Source organism: Entelurus aequoreus, linkage group LG17 (assembly GCF_033978785.1).
Source record: "Entelurus aequoreus isolate RoL-2023_Sb linkage group LG17, RoL_Eaeq_v1.1, whole genome shotgun sequence".
Classification (NCBI taxonomy): Eukaryota; Metazoa; Chordata; class Actinopteri; order Syngnathiformes; family Syngnathidae; genus Entelurus; species Entelurus aequoreus.
In genome coordinates, this window is record NC_084747.1 from 2,339,887 (window position 1) to 2,358,647 (window position 18,761).

The 18,761-nt window shown below is 32.0% G+C and overlaps 1 protein-coding gene across 1 annotated transcript in view; it reads right to left on the minus strand.

Moving 5' to 3' along the window:
* Window positions 1-18,761, minus strand: part of aacs (acetoacetyl-CoA synthetase) — a 77,087-nt gene that overhangs the window by 45,779 nt on the left and 12,547 nt on the right. The window contains exons 2-5 of the mRNA XM_062024380.1: window positions 18,488-18,591; window positions 15,736-15,856; window positions 9,294-9,407; window positions 1,760-1,857 (exon numbers count right to left, since the gene is read on the minus strand). Of these exons, the coding sequence (XP_061880364.1) occupies window positions 1,760-1,857; window positions 9,294-9,407; window positions 15,736-15,856; window positions 18,488-18,591 (437 nt within the window). The remainder of the gene's footprint in view (window positions 1-1,759; window positions 1,858-9,293; window positions 9,408-15,735; window positions 15,857-18,487; window positions 18,592-18,761) is intronic.

Here is an 18,761-nt window from a genome sequence, read left to right on the forward strand (position 1 = left end):
CATTTTTTTTTAATGTTTGGGGTGCGAGAAATATTGCATATTTTGTGTTGTTTGCCATTTAAATCAAGGTTTTCTTTCACAAAAATGGCATTAAACATAAAAAAAAATAGTAAAAAAAAATTAATGATATCGACAGATAGACCTGAAGTTGATCTAGAGATTTAAGTGTTGGAAGTAAAAAAAATAAAAATTAATATACGACAGATTTTTAACACTTTTATGAGTGGGGTCCTTTTCGATCTCTGAGAATTTTTATGGGATTCTGTTTTTAACTGTCATTGCTCAAAAAATAATAATGAATTAAAATCTATGTTGTTATGAATTACTGACATATTTAAGACTCCAAATACTTTACATCAAATATTCCATGTTTGTACTATTTTTTTTGGAGGGGTGATATTGCATATTTTGTGTTTTTGCCATTTAAATCAAGGTTTTCTTTCACGAAAATGGCATTAAACATTAAAAAAAATACTTTAAAAAATTAATGATATTGACAGATAGACCTGAAGTTGATCTAGAGATTCAAGTGTTGGAAGTAAAAAATATATATATTAATATATGACAGATTGTTAACACTTTTATGAGTGGGGTCCTTTATGATCCCTGATATTTTTTATGGGATTTTTTTTTTTTAACTGCCATTGCTCAAAATATAATAATGAATCAAAATCAATGTTGTTATGAATGATTGACATATTCAAAGCTCCAATTACTTCACATCAAATATTCCATGTTTGTATTTTTTTTTGGAGGGGTGATATTGCATATTTTGTGTTTTTGCCATTAAAAAAGCAAGGGTTTTTTTCACAAAAATGTCATTAAACATTAAAAAAATTAAAAAATGATATTGACAGATAGACCTGAAGTTGATCTAGAGATTTAAGTGTTAAAAATAAAATTAAAAAAAATATATATGACATATCTTAAACACTTTTATGAGTGGGGTCCTTTATGATCCCTGAGAATTTTTACGGGATTTTTTTTTAACTGCCATTGCTCAAAAGATAATAATGAACTAAAATCAATGTTGTTATGAATGATTGACATATTTAAGGCTCCAATTACTTCACATCCACTTTGAAATATTTTTTGGGGGTAAAAATTGCATAATATGTGTTTGTCATATGAAAAAAGTATGTTTTGTATGACAAAAATGGCATAAAAAACACCAACAAAAAAAAAATACAATTATAATAGACGGATAAATCTGAAGTTGACGGAGACATTTAAGTGTTGAAAGTTCAAACTTATTTTTAACACTTTTATGAGCGGGACCCTTTTGGATCCCTGAGGATTTTAGTGGGGGTTTTTTTTAAATGTCATTGCTCAAAAAATAATAATGAATCAAAATCAATGTTGTTATGAATTATTGACATATTTAAGGCTCCAATTACTTCCAAATATTGCATATTTTGTGTTTTTGCCATTAAAAATGAAGGTTGTCTTTAACAAAAAAGGGCATTCATTATCTAAAAAAAACATTTAAAAAAATGACCCCAGAGTTGCAAGTAAAAGAATATAAATATTACATTTTAAGAGTTTGGACACCGCTGCTGCAGAAGAGAAGCATAAAGACGATGACCATGAATTGGAAAATGTAGGTTTGAACTCCTCATCATTAAAATACAAGGATGTTATACCTTTACTGGCCACACGAGGCGCTAGTGGACCAGTAACAAGCACATTGATCATTCCTATTTTGGTGTTTTGCAGGCAAATTTATCCTTTTTTTTTTGTTTTTTTTTTTTTTGCTTACGTTGACGCCAAAGTCGACGGATGTGGAGCTCCAGATGGCGCCGATGCTGGCGGCCGCCAACATGGCCTCCACTGCATGGACGCCATTGGGCAGGTAGCCTACAGAGGGACACACATTTACAGGGTTTTTGTAGGGCTAATGAGCGACGTCAGAGCAAAATACTTCATCATCCATTTAGTGTTTGTTATCTTCAAAAAACTTTGTCGTCACGCCAGCACACATTGGACACGTGCGGGGGCTGCAGCCTAAGCAGACAGCCCCGGACTTCCCTCTCCCCAGCCACTTCCCCCGGGGGATCCCGAGGAGTTCCCAGGCCCCCCGACACCCAAGCAGCCTCAGGGACCCTTCCAGAGGGTATGGATCTGGTCCACAGCTCCAAGACCACATTGCTCCTCCTGAATCCAAGGTTGGACCCTCCGTTTATATCCGTGTGCAATGTTTGGAGTGTGTTGGACTCATTTTTAACCTCAACAATTCGTCACTGGCTACAATCTCACATATTTAGAAGTTTAAAGGTAGAAGTGTAAAGGTTGACATGTAAAAGTCGACATGTAAAGGTAGAAATATAAATGTTAAAATGTAAACGCCAAAATGTAAACGTCGAAATGTAAACGTCAAAATGTAAACGTCGAAATGTAAAGGTAGAAGTGTAAAGGTAGAAGTGTAAAGGTCGACATGTAAAGGTAGAAATGTAAATGTTAAAATGTAAACGCCAAAATGTAAACGTCGACATGTAAACGTCAAAATGTAAACATCGAAATGTAAAGGTAAAAATGTAAAGGTTGGAATGTAAAGGTCGACATGTAAAGGTCGACATGTAAAGGTCAACATGTAAACGTCGACATGTAAACGTCGACATGTAAACGTCGACATGTAAAGGTAACAATGTAAAGGTCGAAATGTAAATGTCGAAATGTAAAGGTCGACATGTAAAGGTAACAATGTAAAGGTCGACATGTAAACGTCGTAATGTAAACGTCGAAATGTAAACGTCAAAATGTAAACGTCAAAATGTAAACATAGAAATGTAAAGGTATAAATGTAAAGGTAGAAGTGTATAGGTAGAAATGTAAAGGTAGAAGTGTATAGGTAGAAATGTTAAGGTCGACATGTAAGGGTAGAAATATAAATGTTGAAATGTAAACGCCAAAATGTAAACTTCGAAATGTAAACGTCGAAATGTAAAGGTAGAAGTGTAAAGGTAAAAGTGTAAAGGTAGAAGTGTAAAGGACGACATGTAAATGTAAATGTTAAAATGTAAATGGAAAAATGTAAACGTCGACATGTAAACGTCGAAATGTAAACATCGAAATGTAAAGGTAACAATGTAAAGGTTGACATGTAAAGGTCGGAATGTAAAGGTCGACATGTAAAGGTCGACATGTAAAGGTCGAAATGTAAACGTCGACATGTAAACGTCGAAATGTAAACATCGAAATGTAAAGATAACAATGTAAAGGTTGACATGTAAAGGTCGACATGTAAAGGTCGACATGTAAAGGTCGATATGTAAACGTCGAAATGTAAACGTCGACATGTAAACGTCGAAATGTAAACGTCGAAATGTAAAGGTAACAATGTAAAGGTTGACATGTAAAGGTCGGAATGTAAAGGTCGACATGTAAACGTCGACATGTAAACGTCGACATGTAAACGTCGACATGTAAACGTCGAAATGTAAAGGTAACAATGTAAAGGTCGACATGTAAAGGTCTGAATGTAAAGGTCGACATGTAAACGTCTAAATGTAAAGGTAACAATGTAAAGGTCGACATGTAAACGTCGACATGTAAACGTCGACATGTAAACGTCGACATGTAAACGTCGACATGTAAACGTCGAAATGTAAACGTCGAAATGTAAAGGTAACAATGTAAAGGTCGACATGTAAAGGTCTGAATGTAAAGGTCGACATGTAAAGGTCGAAATGTAAATGTCGAAATGTAAATGTCGACATGTAAAGGTCGACATGTTAATGTCGACATGTAAAGGTCGACATGTAAAGGTCGACATGTAAACGTCGTAATGTAAACGTCGAAATGTAAACGTCAAAATGTAAACATAGAAATGTAAAGGTAGAAATGTAAAGGTCGACATGTAAAGGTAGAAATATAAATGTTGAAATGTAAACGCCAAAATGTAAATGTCGAAATGTAAACGTCGAAATGTAAAGGTAGAAGTGTAAAGGTAGAAGTGTAAAGGTCGACATGTAAAGGTAGAAGTGTAAAGGTCGACATGTAAAGGTAGAAATGTAAATGTTAACATGTAAACGGAAAATGTAAACGTCGAAATGTAAACATCGAAATGTAAAGGTAACAATGTAAAGGTTTGCATGTAAAGGTCGACATGTAAACGTCGACATGTAAACGTCGACATGTAAACGTCAAAATGTAAACATAGAAATGTAAAGGTAGAAATGTAAAGGTAGAAATGTATAGGTAGAAATGTAAAGGTCGACATGTAAAGGTAGAAATATAAATGTTAAAATGTAAACGCCAAAATGTAAACGTCGAAATGTAAAGGTAGAAGTGTAAAGGTAGAAGTGTAAAGGTCGACATGTAAAGGTAGAAATGTAAATGTTAAAATGTAAACGGCAAAATGTAAACGTCGACATGTAAACGTTGAAATGTAAACGTCGAAATGTAAAGGTAACAATGTAAAGGTCGACATGTAAAGGTCGGAATGTAAAGGTCGACATGTAAAGGTCGAAATGTAAATGTTGAAATGTAAAGGTCGACATGTAAACGTCGTAATGTAAACGTCGAAATGTAAACGTCGACATGTAAACGTCGAAATGTAAAGGTAGAAATGTATAGGTAGAAATGTAAAGGTCGACATGTAAAGGTCGACATGTAAACGTCAAAATGTAAACGTCGAAATGTAAACGTAGAAGTGTAAAGGTAGAAATTTAAATGTAGAAATGTAAAGGTAGAAATATAAATGTTAATATGTAAACGCCAAAATGTAAACGTCGACATTTAAACGTCGAAATGTAAACGTCAAAATGTAAACGTAACAATGTTAGGGTCGACATGTAAAGGTTGACATGTAAAGGTCGAAATGTAAACGTCGAAATGTAAACGTTGAAATGTAAACGTCGTAATGTAAACGTAACAATGTCAGGGTCGACATGTCAACGTCGTAATGTAAACGTTGAAATGTAAAGGTAGAAGTGTAAATGTAGAAGTGTAAAGGTCAACATGTTAAGGTAGAAGTGTAAAGGTCAACATGTTAAGGCAGAAGTGTAAAGGTCAACATGTAAAGGTAGAAGTGTAAAGGTCAACATGTTAAGGCAGAAGTGTAAAGGTCAACATGTTAAGGCAGAAGTGTAAAGGTCAACATGTAAAGGTATATGTGTAAAGGTAGAAATATAAATGTTAAAATGTAAACGTCGTAATGTAAACGTTGAAATGTAAAGGTAGAAGTGTAAATGTAGAAGTGTAAAGGTCAACATGTTAAGGTAGAAGTTTAAAGGTAGAAATATAAATGTTAAAATGTAAACGTCGACATGTAAATGTCGATGTATATGTCAAACGTTCATTTATACATATTTGACAAATTCCACTTTGATTTGTTGGTACACGATGATGCAAGAGTGTGTACTTGTACTACTCTGATATATTCATCATTTATACACATAGCTTAGCCAACATACACCTGTGTAGTTAGAGTCGTTAATGTGTGTGTGCGTGTGTGTGTGTGTGTGTGTGTGTGTGTGTGTGTGTGTGTGTGTGTGTGTGTGTGTGTGTGTGTGTGTGTGTGTGTGTGTGTGTGTGTGTGTGTGTGTGTGTGTGTGTGTGTGTGTGTGTGTGTGTGTGTGTGTGTGTGTGTGTGTGTGTGTGTGTGCCATAAAGCAGAGTTGACCTCATCAGCTGAGTGCTGGTCCGTCATCAATAGTAGCCAACATGGACGCCAGGAAGGACCAGAATGTTCCTCACACACACGCTGACTGACACCCTTTGACTATTCTACCTTTGCTTTTCTACATTTCTGCCTTCACTTTGCTATGTTTGCATTTTGTACGTTTACATTTCTGTGTTTAATTTCAACATTTACTTATCTACATTTCTGAGCTTTCATTTCAATGTTTTGCATTGCGACGTTTACATTTCTACATTTACATTTCGACCTTTACACTTCTACCTTTACATTTCGACGTTTACATGTCAACGTTTACATGTTGATGTTTACATGTAGGCGTTTACATGTCGGCGTTTACATTTCAACGTTTACATGTCGACGTTTACATGTCGACGTTTACATATCGACGTTTACATATCGACGTTTACATGTCGACGTTTACATGTTGACGTTTACATGTCGGCGTTTACATGTCGGCGTTTACATTTCAAGGTTTACATTTCAAGGTTTACATGTCGACCTTTACATGTTGATGTTTACATGTCGGCGTTTACATGTCGGGGTTTACATTTCAAGGTTTACATGTCGACCTTTACATGTAGACCTTGAAATGTCAACCTTTTTACAATTCTACATTTACATTTCGACCTTTACACTTCTGCCTTTACATTTCGACGTTTACATGTCAACGTTTACATGTTGATGTTTACATGTAGGCGTTTACATGTCGGCGTTTACATTTCAACGTTTACATGTCGACGTTTACATGTCAACGTTTACATATCGACGTTTACATATCGACGTTTACATGTCAACGTTTACATGTCGACGTTTACATGTTGACGTTTACATGTCGGCGTTTACATGTCGGCGTTTACATGTCGGCGTTTACATTTCAAGGTTTACATGTCGACCTTTACATGTTGATGTTTACATGTCGGCGTTTACATGTCGGGGTTTACATTTCAAGGTTTACATGTCGACCTTTACATGTGGACCTTTACATGTAAACCTTGAAATGTCAACCTTTTTACATTTCTACATTTACATTTCGACCTTTACACTTCTACCTTTACATTTCGACGTTTACATTGACGTTTATATTTTGATGTTTACATGTCGGCGTTTACATATCGGCGTTTACATGTCGGCATTTACATGTCAGCGTTTACATTTCGACGTTTAAATTTCGACGTTTACATTTTAACATTTATATTTCAACGTTTACATTTTGACCTCTACATGTCGACGTTTACATTTTTACCTTTACATTTCTATCTTTACATGTCGACCTTTACACTTCTAACTTTACACTTCTAACTTTACATTTCGACGTTTACATTTCGACATTTACATTACGACCTTTACATGTCGACCTTTACATGTAAACCTTGAAATGTCAACCTTTTTACAATTCTACATTTACATTTCGACCTTTACACTTCTACCTTTACACGTCAACGTTTACATGTTGATGTTTACATGTCGGCGTTTACATGTCGGCGTTTACATGTCGGCGTTTACATGTCAACGTTTACATGTCGACGTTTACAATTTAACATTTATATTTCAACGTTTACATTTTGACCTCTACATGTCGACGTTTACATTTTTACCTTTACATTTTGACGTTTACATGTCGACGTTTACAATACGGTGTTTACATTTTAACATTTATATTTCTACCTTTACATTTTGACCTTTACACGTCAACCTTTACACTTCTAACTTTACATTTCGACGTTTACATTTCGACATTTACATTACGACCTTTACATGTCCACCTTTACATTTGTATCTTTACATTTTGACGATTACATGTCGACGTTTACATTTTGGCGTTTACATTTTAACATTTATATTTCTACCTTTACATTTCTATTTTTACATGTCGATCTTTACATTTTTACCTTTACATTTCGACGTTGCAATTCGACGTTGCAATTCGACGTTGCAATTCGACGTTCACATTTCGACGTTTACATTTTGACATTTACATTTCGACATTTACATTTCGACATTTACATTTTTACCTTTACATTTCGACGTTGCAATTCGACGTTGCAATTCGACGTTGCAATTCGACGTTCACATTTCGACGTTCACATTTCGACGTTCACATTTCGACGTTCACATTTCGACATTTACATTTTTACTTTTACATTTCGACGTTGCAATTCGACGTTCACATTTCGACGTTCACATTTCGACGTTCACATTTCGACGTTCACATTTCGACGTTCACATTTTGACATTTACATTTTTACCTTTACATTTTTACCTTTACATTTCGAAGTTGCAATTCGACGTTCACATTTCGACGTTCACATTTCGACGTTCACATTTCGACGTTTACATTTTTACCTTTACATTTCGACGTTGCAATTCGACGTTCACATTTCGACGTTCACATTTCGACGTTTACATTTTGACGTTTACATTTTTACCTTTACATTTCGACGTTGCAATTCGACGTTCACATTTCGACGTTCACATTTCGACGTTTACATTTTGACGTTAACATTTTTACCTTTACATTTCGACGTTGCAATTCGACGTTCACATTTCGACGTTCACATTTCGACGTTGCAATTCGACGTTCACATTTCGACGTTCACATTTCGACGTTTACATTTTGACATTTACACTTCTACCTGTACATTTCTACCTTTACATTTCGACATTTACATTTTTACCTTCACATTTTTACCTTTACATTTTTACCTTTACATTTCGACGTTGCAATTCGACGTTCACATTTCGACGTTCACATTTCGACGTTCACATTTCGACGTTCACTTTTCGACATTTACATTTCGACATTTACATTTTTACCTTTACATTTCGACGTTGCAATTCGACGTTCACATTTCGACGTTCACATTTCGACGTTTACATTTTGACGTTTACATTTTTACCTTTACATTTCGACATTGCAATTCGACGTTCACATTTCGACGTTCACATTTCGACGTTCACATTTCGACGTTTACATTTTGACATTTACACTTCTACCTGTACATTTCTACCTTTACATTTCGACATTTACATTTTTACCTTTACATTTTTACCTTTACATTTCGACGTTGCAATTCGACGTTCACATTTCGACGTTCACATTTCGACGTTCACATTTTGACATTTACACTTCTACCTGTACATTTCTACCTTTACATTTCTACATTTACATTTCTACATTGACATATCTACCTTTACATTTCTACATACTTAACCCTCACTCTTCCAGGCAGGCCAACATCCATTTTGTTGTGTGAATTTGCAGCATGAAATTGATTGACTAAAGTTTTTGATCTTGCAGCTTTTGTGTGATTGCAGCGTTGCGTGTTTGCCGAGTGTGTGTATGTGTGTGTGTGCGTGTGTGTGTGTGTGTGTGCGTGCGTGTGTGTCATAGAAACGTTGTGTTTGTTCACCAGCAGGATGCAGGTGTTAGGGCAGGATGATAAGGAGGAGATATTTGCTTATCTGGACCTCCATGTCAACGTCTTCTTGATTAGGAACAGCAACTCTCCACTGGTTAGCTTACACCTTTTCCTTGGAGGAGCGCACCAGAAGAAGAAGAAGAAGAAGAAGAAGAAGAAGAAGAAGAAGAAGAAGAAGAAGAAGAAGAAGAAGAAGAAGAAGAAGAAGAAGAAGTGCTGCCAGCGAGGCTTACCCACGACTCGGTCTCCCGTCCGGACGCCCATCTTCCTCATGGCGGCGGCAAACAACGCCACGTCGCGCCTGAGCTCCCCAAAGGTCACCTTCACGATGTCCTCGTTGGCCTCGGCTGGCAGAAACACAGGCACCAGGTTAACTTTCAGTTTCGATGAAAGCATGAGAGCCTAGAAATAACATGCATCAATAAAGTACTTGATATCTTCTGACAGGAAAAGATATGATTGAACAATACGGCAAACATCAGATCATCATACATTCCACACATCTTCACAAGAAATATGTAACTGTATCTGATATCAATTATATAGAATTATTATTTATTTTTTAATGAATAACACTTTATCTGATATAAATGATATAGAATTATTTTTTATTTTTTAATGAATAACACTTTATCTGTTATCAATTATATAGAATTATTTTTTATTTTTTAATGAATAACACTTTATCTGATATCAATTATCCAGAATTAGGTATTTGTATTGTTTCATGAATAATACTGTATCTGACATCATTTATCCAGAAATAATGATTTGTATTGTTCAATGAATAACACTGTATCTCATATCATTTATCCAGAATTATGTATTTGTTTTGTTTCATGAATAACACTATCTTATATCATTTATCCAGAATTGTTTGTATTGTTCAATGAATAACACTGTATCTGATATCAATTATATAGAATTATTTTTTATTTTTTAATGAATAACACTTTATCTGATATAAATTATATAGAATTATTTTTTATTTTTTAATGAATAACACTTTATCTGATATAAATGATATAGAATTATTTTTTATTTTTTAATGAATAACACTTTATCTGTTATCAATTATATAGAATTATTTTTTATTTTTTAATGAATAACACTTTATCTGATATCAATTATCCAGAATTAGGTATTTGTATTGTTTCATGAATAATACTGTATCTGACATCATTTATCCAGAAATAATGATTTGTATTGTTCAATGAATAACACTGTATCTCATATCATTTATCCAGAATTATGTATTTGTTTTGTTTCATGAATAACACTATCTTATATCATTTATCCAGAATTGTTTGTATTGTTCAATGAATAACACTGTATCTGATATCAATTATATAGAATTATTTTTTATTTTTTAATGAATAACACTTTATCTGATATAAATTATATAGAATTATTTTTTATTTTTTAATGAATAACACTTTATCTGATATTAATGATATAGAATTATTTTTTATTTTTTAATGAATAACACTTTATCTGTTATCAATTATATAGAATTATTTTTTATTTTTTAATGAATAACACTTTATCTGATATCAATTATCCAGAATTAGGTATTTGTATTGTTTCATGAATAATACTGTATCTGACATCATTTATCCAGAAATAATGATTTGTATTGTTCAATGAATAACACTGTATCTCATATCATTTATCCAGAACTATGTATTTGTTTTGTTTCATGAATAACACTATCTTATATCATTTATCCAGAATTGTTTGTATTGTTCAATGAATAACACTGTATCTGATATCAATTATATAAAATTATTTTTGTATTGTTTAATGAACAACAGTGTATCTGATATCATTTATTAAGAATTAATATTTGTATTGTGACATAAATAACACTGTATCTGATATCATTAATCCAGAATTAATTATTTGTATTGTTCAATGAATAACACTGTATCTGATATCATTTATCCAGAATTAATTATTTGTATTGTTCAATGAATAACACTGTATCTGATATCATTTATCCAGAAATATATTTGTATTGTTTCATTAATAACACTGTATCTGATATCAATTATATAGAATTATTTTTAATTTTTTCATGAATAACACTTTATCTGATATCAATTATACAGAATTAGGTATTTGTATTGTTTCATGAATAATACTGTATCTGACATCATTTATCCAGAAATAATGATTTGTATTGTTCAATGAATAACACTGTATCTCATATCATTTATCCAGAATTATGTATTTGTATTGTTTCATGAATAACACTGTATCTGATATCATTTATCCAGAATTAATTATTTGTATTGTTCAATGATCAACATTGTATCTGATATCAATTATATCGAATTATTTTTGTATTTTTTAATGAATAACAGTGTATCTGATATCATTTATTAAGAATTAATATTTGTATTGTTACATAAATAACACTGTATCTGATATAATTAATCCAGAATGTATTATTTGTATTGTTCAATGAATAACACTGTATCTGATATCATTTATCCAGAAATACATTTGTATTGTTTCATGAATAACACTGTATCTGATATCAATTATATAGAAGTATTTTTTATTTTTTGATGAAAAACACTTGATCTGATATCAATTATCCAGAATTAGGTATTTGTATTGTTTCATGAATAATACTGTATCAGACATCATTTATCCAGAAATAATGATTTGTATTGTTCAATGAATAACACTGTATCTCATATCATTTATCCAGAATTATGTATTTGTATTGTTTCATGAATAACACTGTATCTGATATCATTTATCCAGAATTAATTATTTGTATTGTTCAATGATCAACATTGTATCTGATATCAATTATATAGAATTATTTTTGTATTTTTGAATGAATAACAGTGTATCTGATATCATTTATTAAGAACTAATATATGTAGTGTTACATAAATAACACTGTATCTGATATCATTAATCCAGAACTAATTATTTGTATTGTTCAATGAATAACACTGTATCTGATATCATTTATCCAGAATTAGGTATTTGTATTGTTTCATGAATAACACTGTATCTGATATCAATTATATAGAATTATTTTTAATTTTTTCATGAATAACACTATCTGATATCAATTATCCAGAATTAGGCATTTGTATTGTTTCATGAATAATACTGTATCTGACATAATTTATCCAGAAATAATGATTTGTATTGTTCAATGAATAACACTGTATCTCATATCATTTATCCAGAATTATGTATTTGCATTGTTTCATGAATAACACTGTATCTGATATCATTTATCCAGAATTAATTCTTTGTATTGTTCAATGAATAAGACTGTATCTGATATCATTTATCTAGAGTTAATTTTTATTGTTCAATGAATAACACTGTATCTGATATCATTTATCTAGAATTATTTTTTATTGTTCGATGAATAACACTGTATCTGATATCAATTATATAGAATTATTTTTTATTTTTTAATGAATAACACTTTATCTGATATCAATTATCCAGAATTAGGTATTTGTATTGTTTCATGAATAATACTGTATCTGACATCATTTATCCAGAAATAATGATTTGTATTGTTCAATGAATAACACTGTATCTCATATCATTTATCCAGAACTATGTATTTGTTTTGTTTCATGAATAACACTATCTTATATCATTTATACAGAATTGTTTGTATTGTTCAATGAATAACACTGTATCTGATATCAATTATATATAATAATTTGTGTATTGTTTAATGAATAACACTGTATCTGATATCAATTATATACAATTATTTTTGTATTGTTTAATGAATAACAGTGTATCTGATATCATTTATTAAGAATTAATATTTGTATTGTTACATAAATAACACTGTATCTGATATAATTAATCCAGAATTTATTATTTGTATTGTTCAATGAATAACACTGTATCTGATATCATTTATCCAGAAATATATTTGTATTGTTTCATGAATAACACTGTATCTGATATCAATTATATAGAAGTATTTTTTATTTTTTTTATGAATAACACTGTATCTGATATCAATCATCCAGAATTAGGTATTTGTATTGTTTCATGAATAACACTGTATCTGATATCAATTATATAGAATTATTTTTAATGAATAACACTATCTGATATCAATTATACAGAATTAGGTATTTGTATTGTTTCATGAATAATACTGTATCTGACATCATTTATCCAGAAATAATGATTTGTATTGTTCAATGAATAGCACTGTATCTCATATTATTTATCCAGAATTATGTATTTGTATTGTTTCATGAATAACACTGTATCTGATATCATTTATCCAGAAATAATGATTTGTATTGTTCAATGAATAGCACTGTATCTCATATCATTTATCCAGAATTATGTATTTGTATTGTTTCATGAATAAAACTGTATCTGATATCATTTATCCAGAAATAATGATTTGTATTGTTCAATGAATAACACAGTATCTGATATCAATTATATATAATTACTTGTTATTGTTCGATGAATAACACTGTACCTGATATCAATTATATATAATTACTTTTTATTGTTTGATGAATAACACTGTATCTGATATAATTTATCCAGAATTAGGTGGTTTTTTTTGCTTTATATTACTGTAAGTAAAAAAGCAATACCACTGTTTTTTCTTGTAAAATGAAAAATAAAATGCTCTGGTATTATTTTTCCGTTTACAGTAAAACATTGTAAAAACAACATCTGTAGATTGTGTGGTGACCGAAGGAAAAAAAATACATATATCGAAGTTTTTATCGAAATAACGTGTCGTTGATATTGATCACGTGTCTATCGTGATACGTACTGATATCGTTGTATCGCCCCCCAGCCCGAGAACGCTGTGTGCGATAGAAGAATCCGACTTTATTGTCGAGTGAGACTGTAAAACAGTGCAATAATGGGGCCAAAGAAAGTTGTGAGTGCCAGCCCTTTTAATAAAGACGGTGAGAAACGCTAATGAATTCAGGTTTTTCCACTTTGACTTTTTGGAACTGGTTCCTAACAACAACAAAAAATGGGTGTCTGAACACCAAAGAAGAGATGAAAATATGCTGAACCGTGTTAAAGGTTTAATGTGGCGTGTGAAGCATCCATACAGGAGCACTTCTAGCAGTTTCCATTATTACATTATGGCTCCGGAGAGAGGGAGCGAGTGTATGAGCCAAAGCTATCTTTAGCCCGCACACACACACACACACACACACACACACACACACACACACACACACACACACACACACACACACACGTACACACACACGCACACACACACACACACACACACACACACACACACACACAATCAAGAAAGAGCCTATTCATTGCTTAATGTAATGAGGGTGGAAACATGGATGGACACTCCAGCTTCTCACTCGCTTCTTCTGTGTGGTCAACAATGTTTGTGTCCTGGACTTCAACCTGCAACACTCGCCTAACATTGTGCACGTGCAAATATGTTGCATTTACACTTATGTTGGGCTGCAGGGCATCTACTGTACAGGGGTCTGATATCATTTATCCGGAATGCATTCGTTGTTGTTGTTCAATAAATAACACAGTGTCTGATATCATTTATCATGAATGCATTGATTGTTATTGTTCAATAAATAATACAGTGTCTGATATTATTTATCCTGAATGCATTCACTGTTGTTGTTTAATAAATAATACAGTGTCTGATATCATTTATCATGAATGCATTCATTGTTATTGTTCAATAAATAACAGTGTCTGATATCATTTATCATGAATGCATTGATTGTTAGTGTTTAATAAATACCACAGTATATGATATAATTTATCCTGAATGCATTCATTGTTGTTGTTTAATAAATAATACAGTGTCTGATATCATTTATCATGAATGCATTGATTGTTACTGTTCAATGAATAACAGTATATGATATCATTTATCCTGAATGCATTCATTGTTATTGTTTAATAAATAATACAGTGTCTGATATATTTACCATGAATGCATTGATTGTTACTGTTAAATAAATACTATGGTATCTGTTATAATTTATCCTGAATGCATTCATTATTGTTTAATAAATAACAGTGCCTGATATCATTTATCATGAATGCATTGATTGTTAGCGTTTAATAAATAACACAGTATCTGATATCATTTATCATGAATGCAATCATTATTGTTTAATAAATAACAGTGTCTGATATCATTTATCCTGAATGCATTCATTGTTGTTGTTTAATAAATAACACAGTGTCTGATATCATTTATCATGAATGCATTGATTGTTAGTGTTTAATAAATACTGATATGATTCATCCCAAATTCCTTATTTTATTGTTTCATGAATAACACCGTATCTGATATCATTTATCCATAATGAATTATTTGTATTGCTAAATGTTGTAATGAGGTTGAAGAAAGACAAAACGTGAAGCCACGCTCCCAAAATAAAGCGAGTCCAGTCAATAATGACAGTCTGACATGTCAAATACAAATAAATGATGCAACACTTGATATCACTTTCACTTTAACGCTGTTGTCGGCGAAGAAGACGATGAGAACCGTGGAAAAGCAGCAGAACTGAGTGCCCCACTCCGATTGGACGGAATGATACGCAGGACTAGTTTGCTTGGCTGTGCCATGCCTGAGATCTTCTACGTAAAACCTTTGGTGGACAGGTGCGACGGTCAACCTACTTGCAGCATAAAGAGCCACCTTGTCCTGGTCGGCGTGTTTGAGCAGGTTCTCCGCGTAGTTGAGCCGGGCGCCTTTGAACCACTGAGGAACGTCGGACACCCGCTTGGATACGTCCACCACCTGGAACACGCCCACAAGGCACACGGCTTGAAGGACACGCCCATTGTTTTGCTTTTTCATATCACTGCTGAGATCGGAATATAAGCACGTTTTTTTCCCAGCGAGGGACGCGTGTAAAATAATTGAAGGATTTGGATCCACTTTGATACATTTTGGACATTAAAGATGCTATGTAGGTTCATATTTTTTATTATGACTATTATTGTGATATTATGTACAGTAGATATTAGTTTGTGCAAAACACTAATAATAATACATATAAATAGAATCTATTTATGCTAAGCTAACTGAACAAAACATCTTAATTTAGCTGACATAGCAAATCCTTCTTTTGGTTGTATTTTGATGCCAATGATACTCGGGACACCTAGTGGACGTGAGCGGTACATTTCTGATATCAATTCAAGCAAGTGCTTTGAAGACCTTGGATTTGATCTTTTTAAATAATATTTGGTCAACTAACCTCTGAACCAAACAGCATTTATCAGGATAAACTTCTGTCAAAGTTCTGGCTGGCAACACATGAGACTGACGCATTTATTAACCCTTCATTTTGTTATTGTTAAACAACATCTAATATCATTTATCCTAAATTCCATCCAGCCATCCATTTTCTAGTCATTATTTTTTGTTGTTTAAAAAATAAAACTGTATATGAAAGGGACAAGCGGTAGAAAATGTATGGATGGATGGATATGATTTATACTGAAATCACGATTTTTTTATTGTTTAATGACTAACACGGTATCTGATATTTTTCACCCTGAATTCCTTATTTTCTGTTTAAAATCGAATAACACAGTATCTGATCAAATTTATCCTGAATGTATTATTTTATTGTTTAATGAATAACAGTGTATCTGATATCATTTATCCTGAATTCAATGTTTTTGTTTAATGAATAACACAGTATCTGATATCATTTATCCTGAATTTCTTATTTTATTGTTTAATGAATAACAGTGCATCTGATATCATTTATCCTGAAGTCAATGTTTTTGTTTAATAAATAACACAGTATCTGATAACGGTATCTGATATAATTTATCCTGAATTAAATGTTTTTGTTTAATGAATAACACAGTATCTGATATCATTTATCCTTTTTTTTTGTTATTTTATTGTTTACTGAATAACACTGTCTCTGATATCATTTATCCTGAATTAAATGTTTTTGTTTAATGAATAACACAGTATCTGATATTATTTATCCTTTTTTTTGGTTATTTTATTGTTTAATGAATAACACTGTCTCTGATATAATTTATCCTGAACTACTTACAGAATATTATTGTTTAGAAAATAACATGATATCTGATATCATTTATCCTGGAATTATTGTTTAATTGTTTAATGAATAACACTGTACCTGATATAATGTATCCTGAATTAATTACTTTTTATTGTTTAATGACAAACACAGTATCTCAAATCATTTATCCTGAATTCCTTATTTTTAATGTTCAATGACTAACACCGTATCTGGTATCATTTATCCTGAATTCACAATTGTTTTACTGTTTGATGATTATCAAGAGCATCTGATATAATTTGTCCTAAAATGATTATTTTTATTGTTTAATGAATAACACAGTGTATGATATGAAGTATCTTAAATGTATCAGTTGTTATTGTTTCATGAATAACCCTTTATCTGATATCATTCACGCTGAATTCTTTATTTTTACTGTTTAATGACTAACACCGTATCTGGTATCATTTATCCTGAATTCATAATTGTTTTATTGTTGAATGATTATCAAGAGCATCTGACATAATTTGTCCTAAAATGATTATTTTTTTATTGTTTAATGAATATCACAGTGTATGATATCTAGTATCTAAAATGTATCAGTTGTTATTGTTTAATGAATAACATTTTATCTGAAATCATTCACGCTGAATTCTTTATTTTTACTATTAAATGAATAGCATGCTGTCTGATATCATTCATCCTGAATTCATTTATTTTCATTTATCAGGAAAAATACGCCTATAAAGTCGTACGTAGATTTGTATTTTTTTGTTCTATCTATTATTATTTGAAAAAAAAAAAAATGTTTTCATTTTAAAAAAAAGAGGAATGGATTTAGATTGGGAATGAATATGAATGAGGATGACAAATGTGCCCTAACACAGTGGTCCCCAACCTTTTTGTAGCTGCGGACCGGTCAACGCTTGAAAATGTGTCCCACGGACCGGTGGGGGAGGGAGAGGGTATTTATTTTTTTTTTTTTTTTTTTTTTTTTTTTTTTTTTTTTTACATAAATAAATACAATCATGTGTGCTTACGGACTGTATCCCTGCAGACTGTATTGATCTATATTGATATATAATGTATATATTGTGTTTTTAATGTTGATTTCATTAAAAAAAAAAAATTAAAAAAAAATTGTATTTATTTATTTATTTATTTATTTATTTTTTTTTTAATTTCTTGTGCGGCCCGGTACCAATCGGTGGTTGGGGACCACTGCCCTAACACACTGCTTGTACTGTAGCATTATTGAATCCTTCTATGGCGGTCACACTTTGATGCTGCAACCCATCATTTGTGTTTCCTGATGGAAGAAGTTGTCATGAAGGATTTCAAACATGGATGATGTTCAACCTGAGAGAAGGAACACTCACCTCTTCGTATCTTTTGGAGCTGACGAGGCCACAGAAGCTCCACACGTGTGCCCAGAAGTCTGGGTAGCAGTCCAGCGACCACTGGTACAAGTCGCCGTAGTTGACTAGTGACACAAACATCATCGTCTATGAGGTACACACCTGCATGCTACTTTTCAATAACAATGTACAAGGTACACCTGCATGCTACTTTTCAATAACAATGTACAAGGTACACCTGCATGCTACTTTTCAATAACAATGTACAAGGTACACATGCATGCTACTTTTCAAT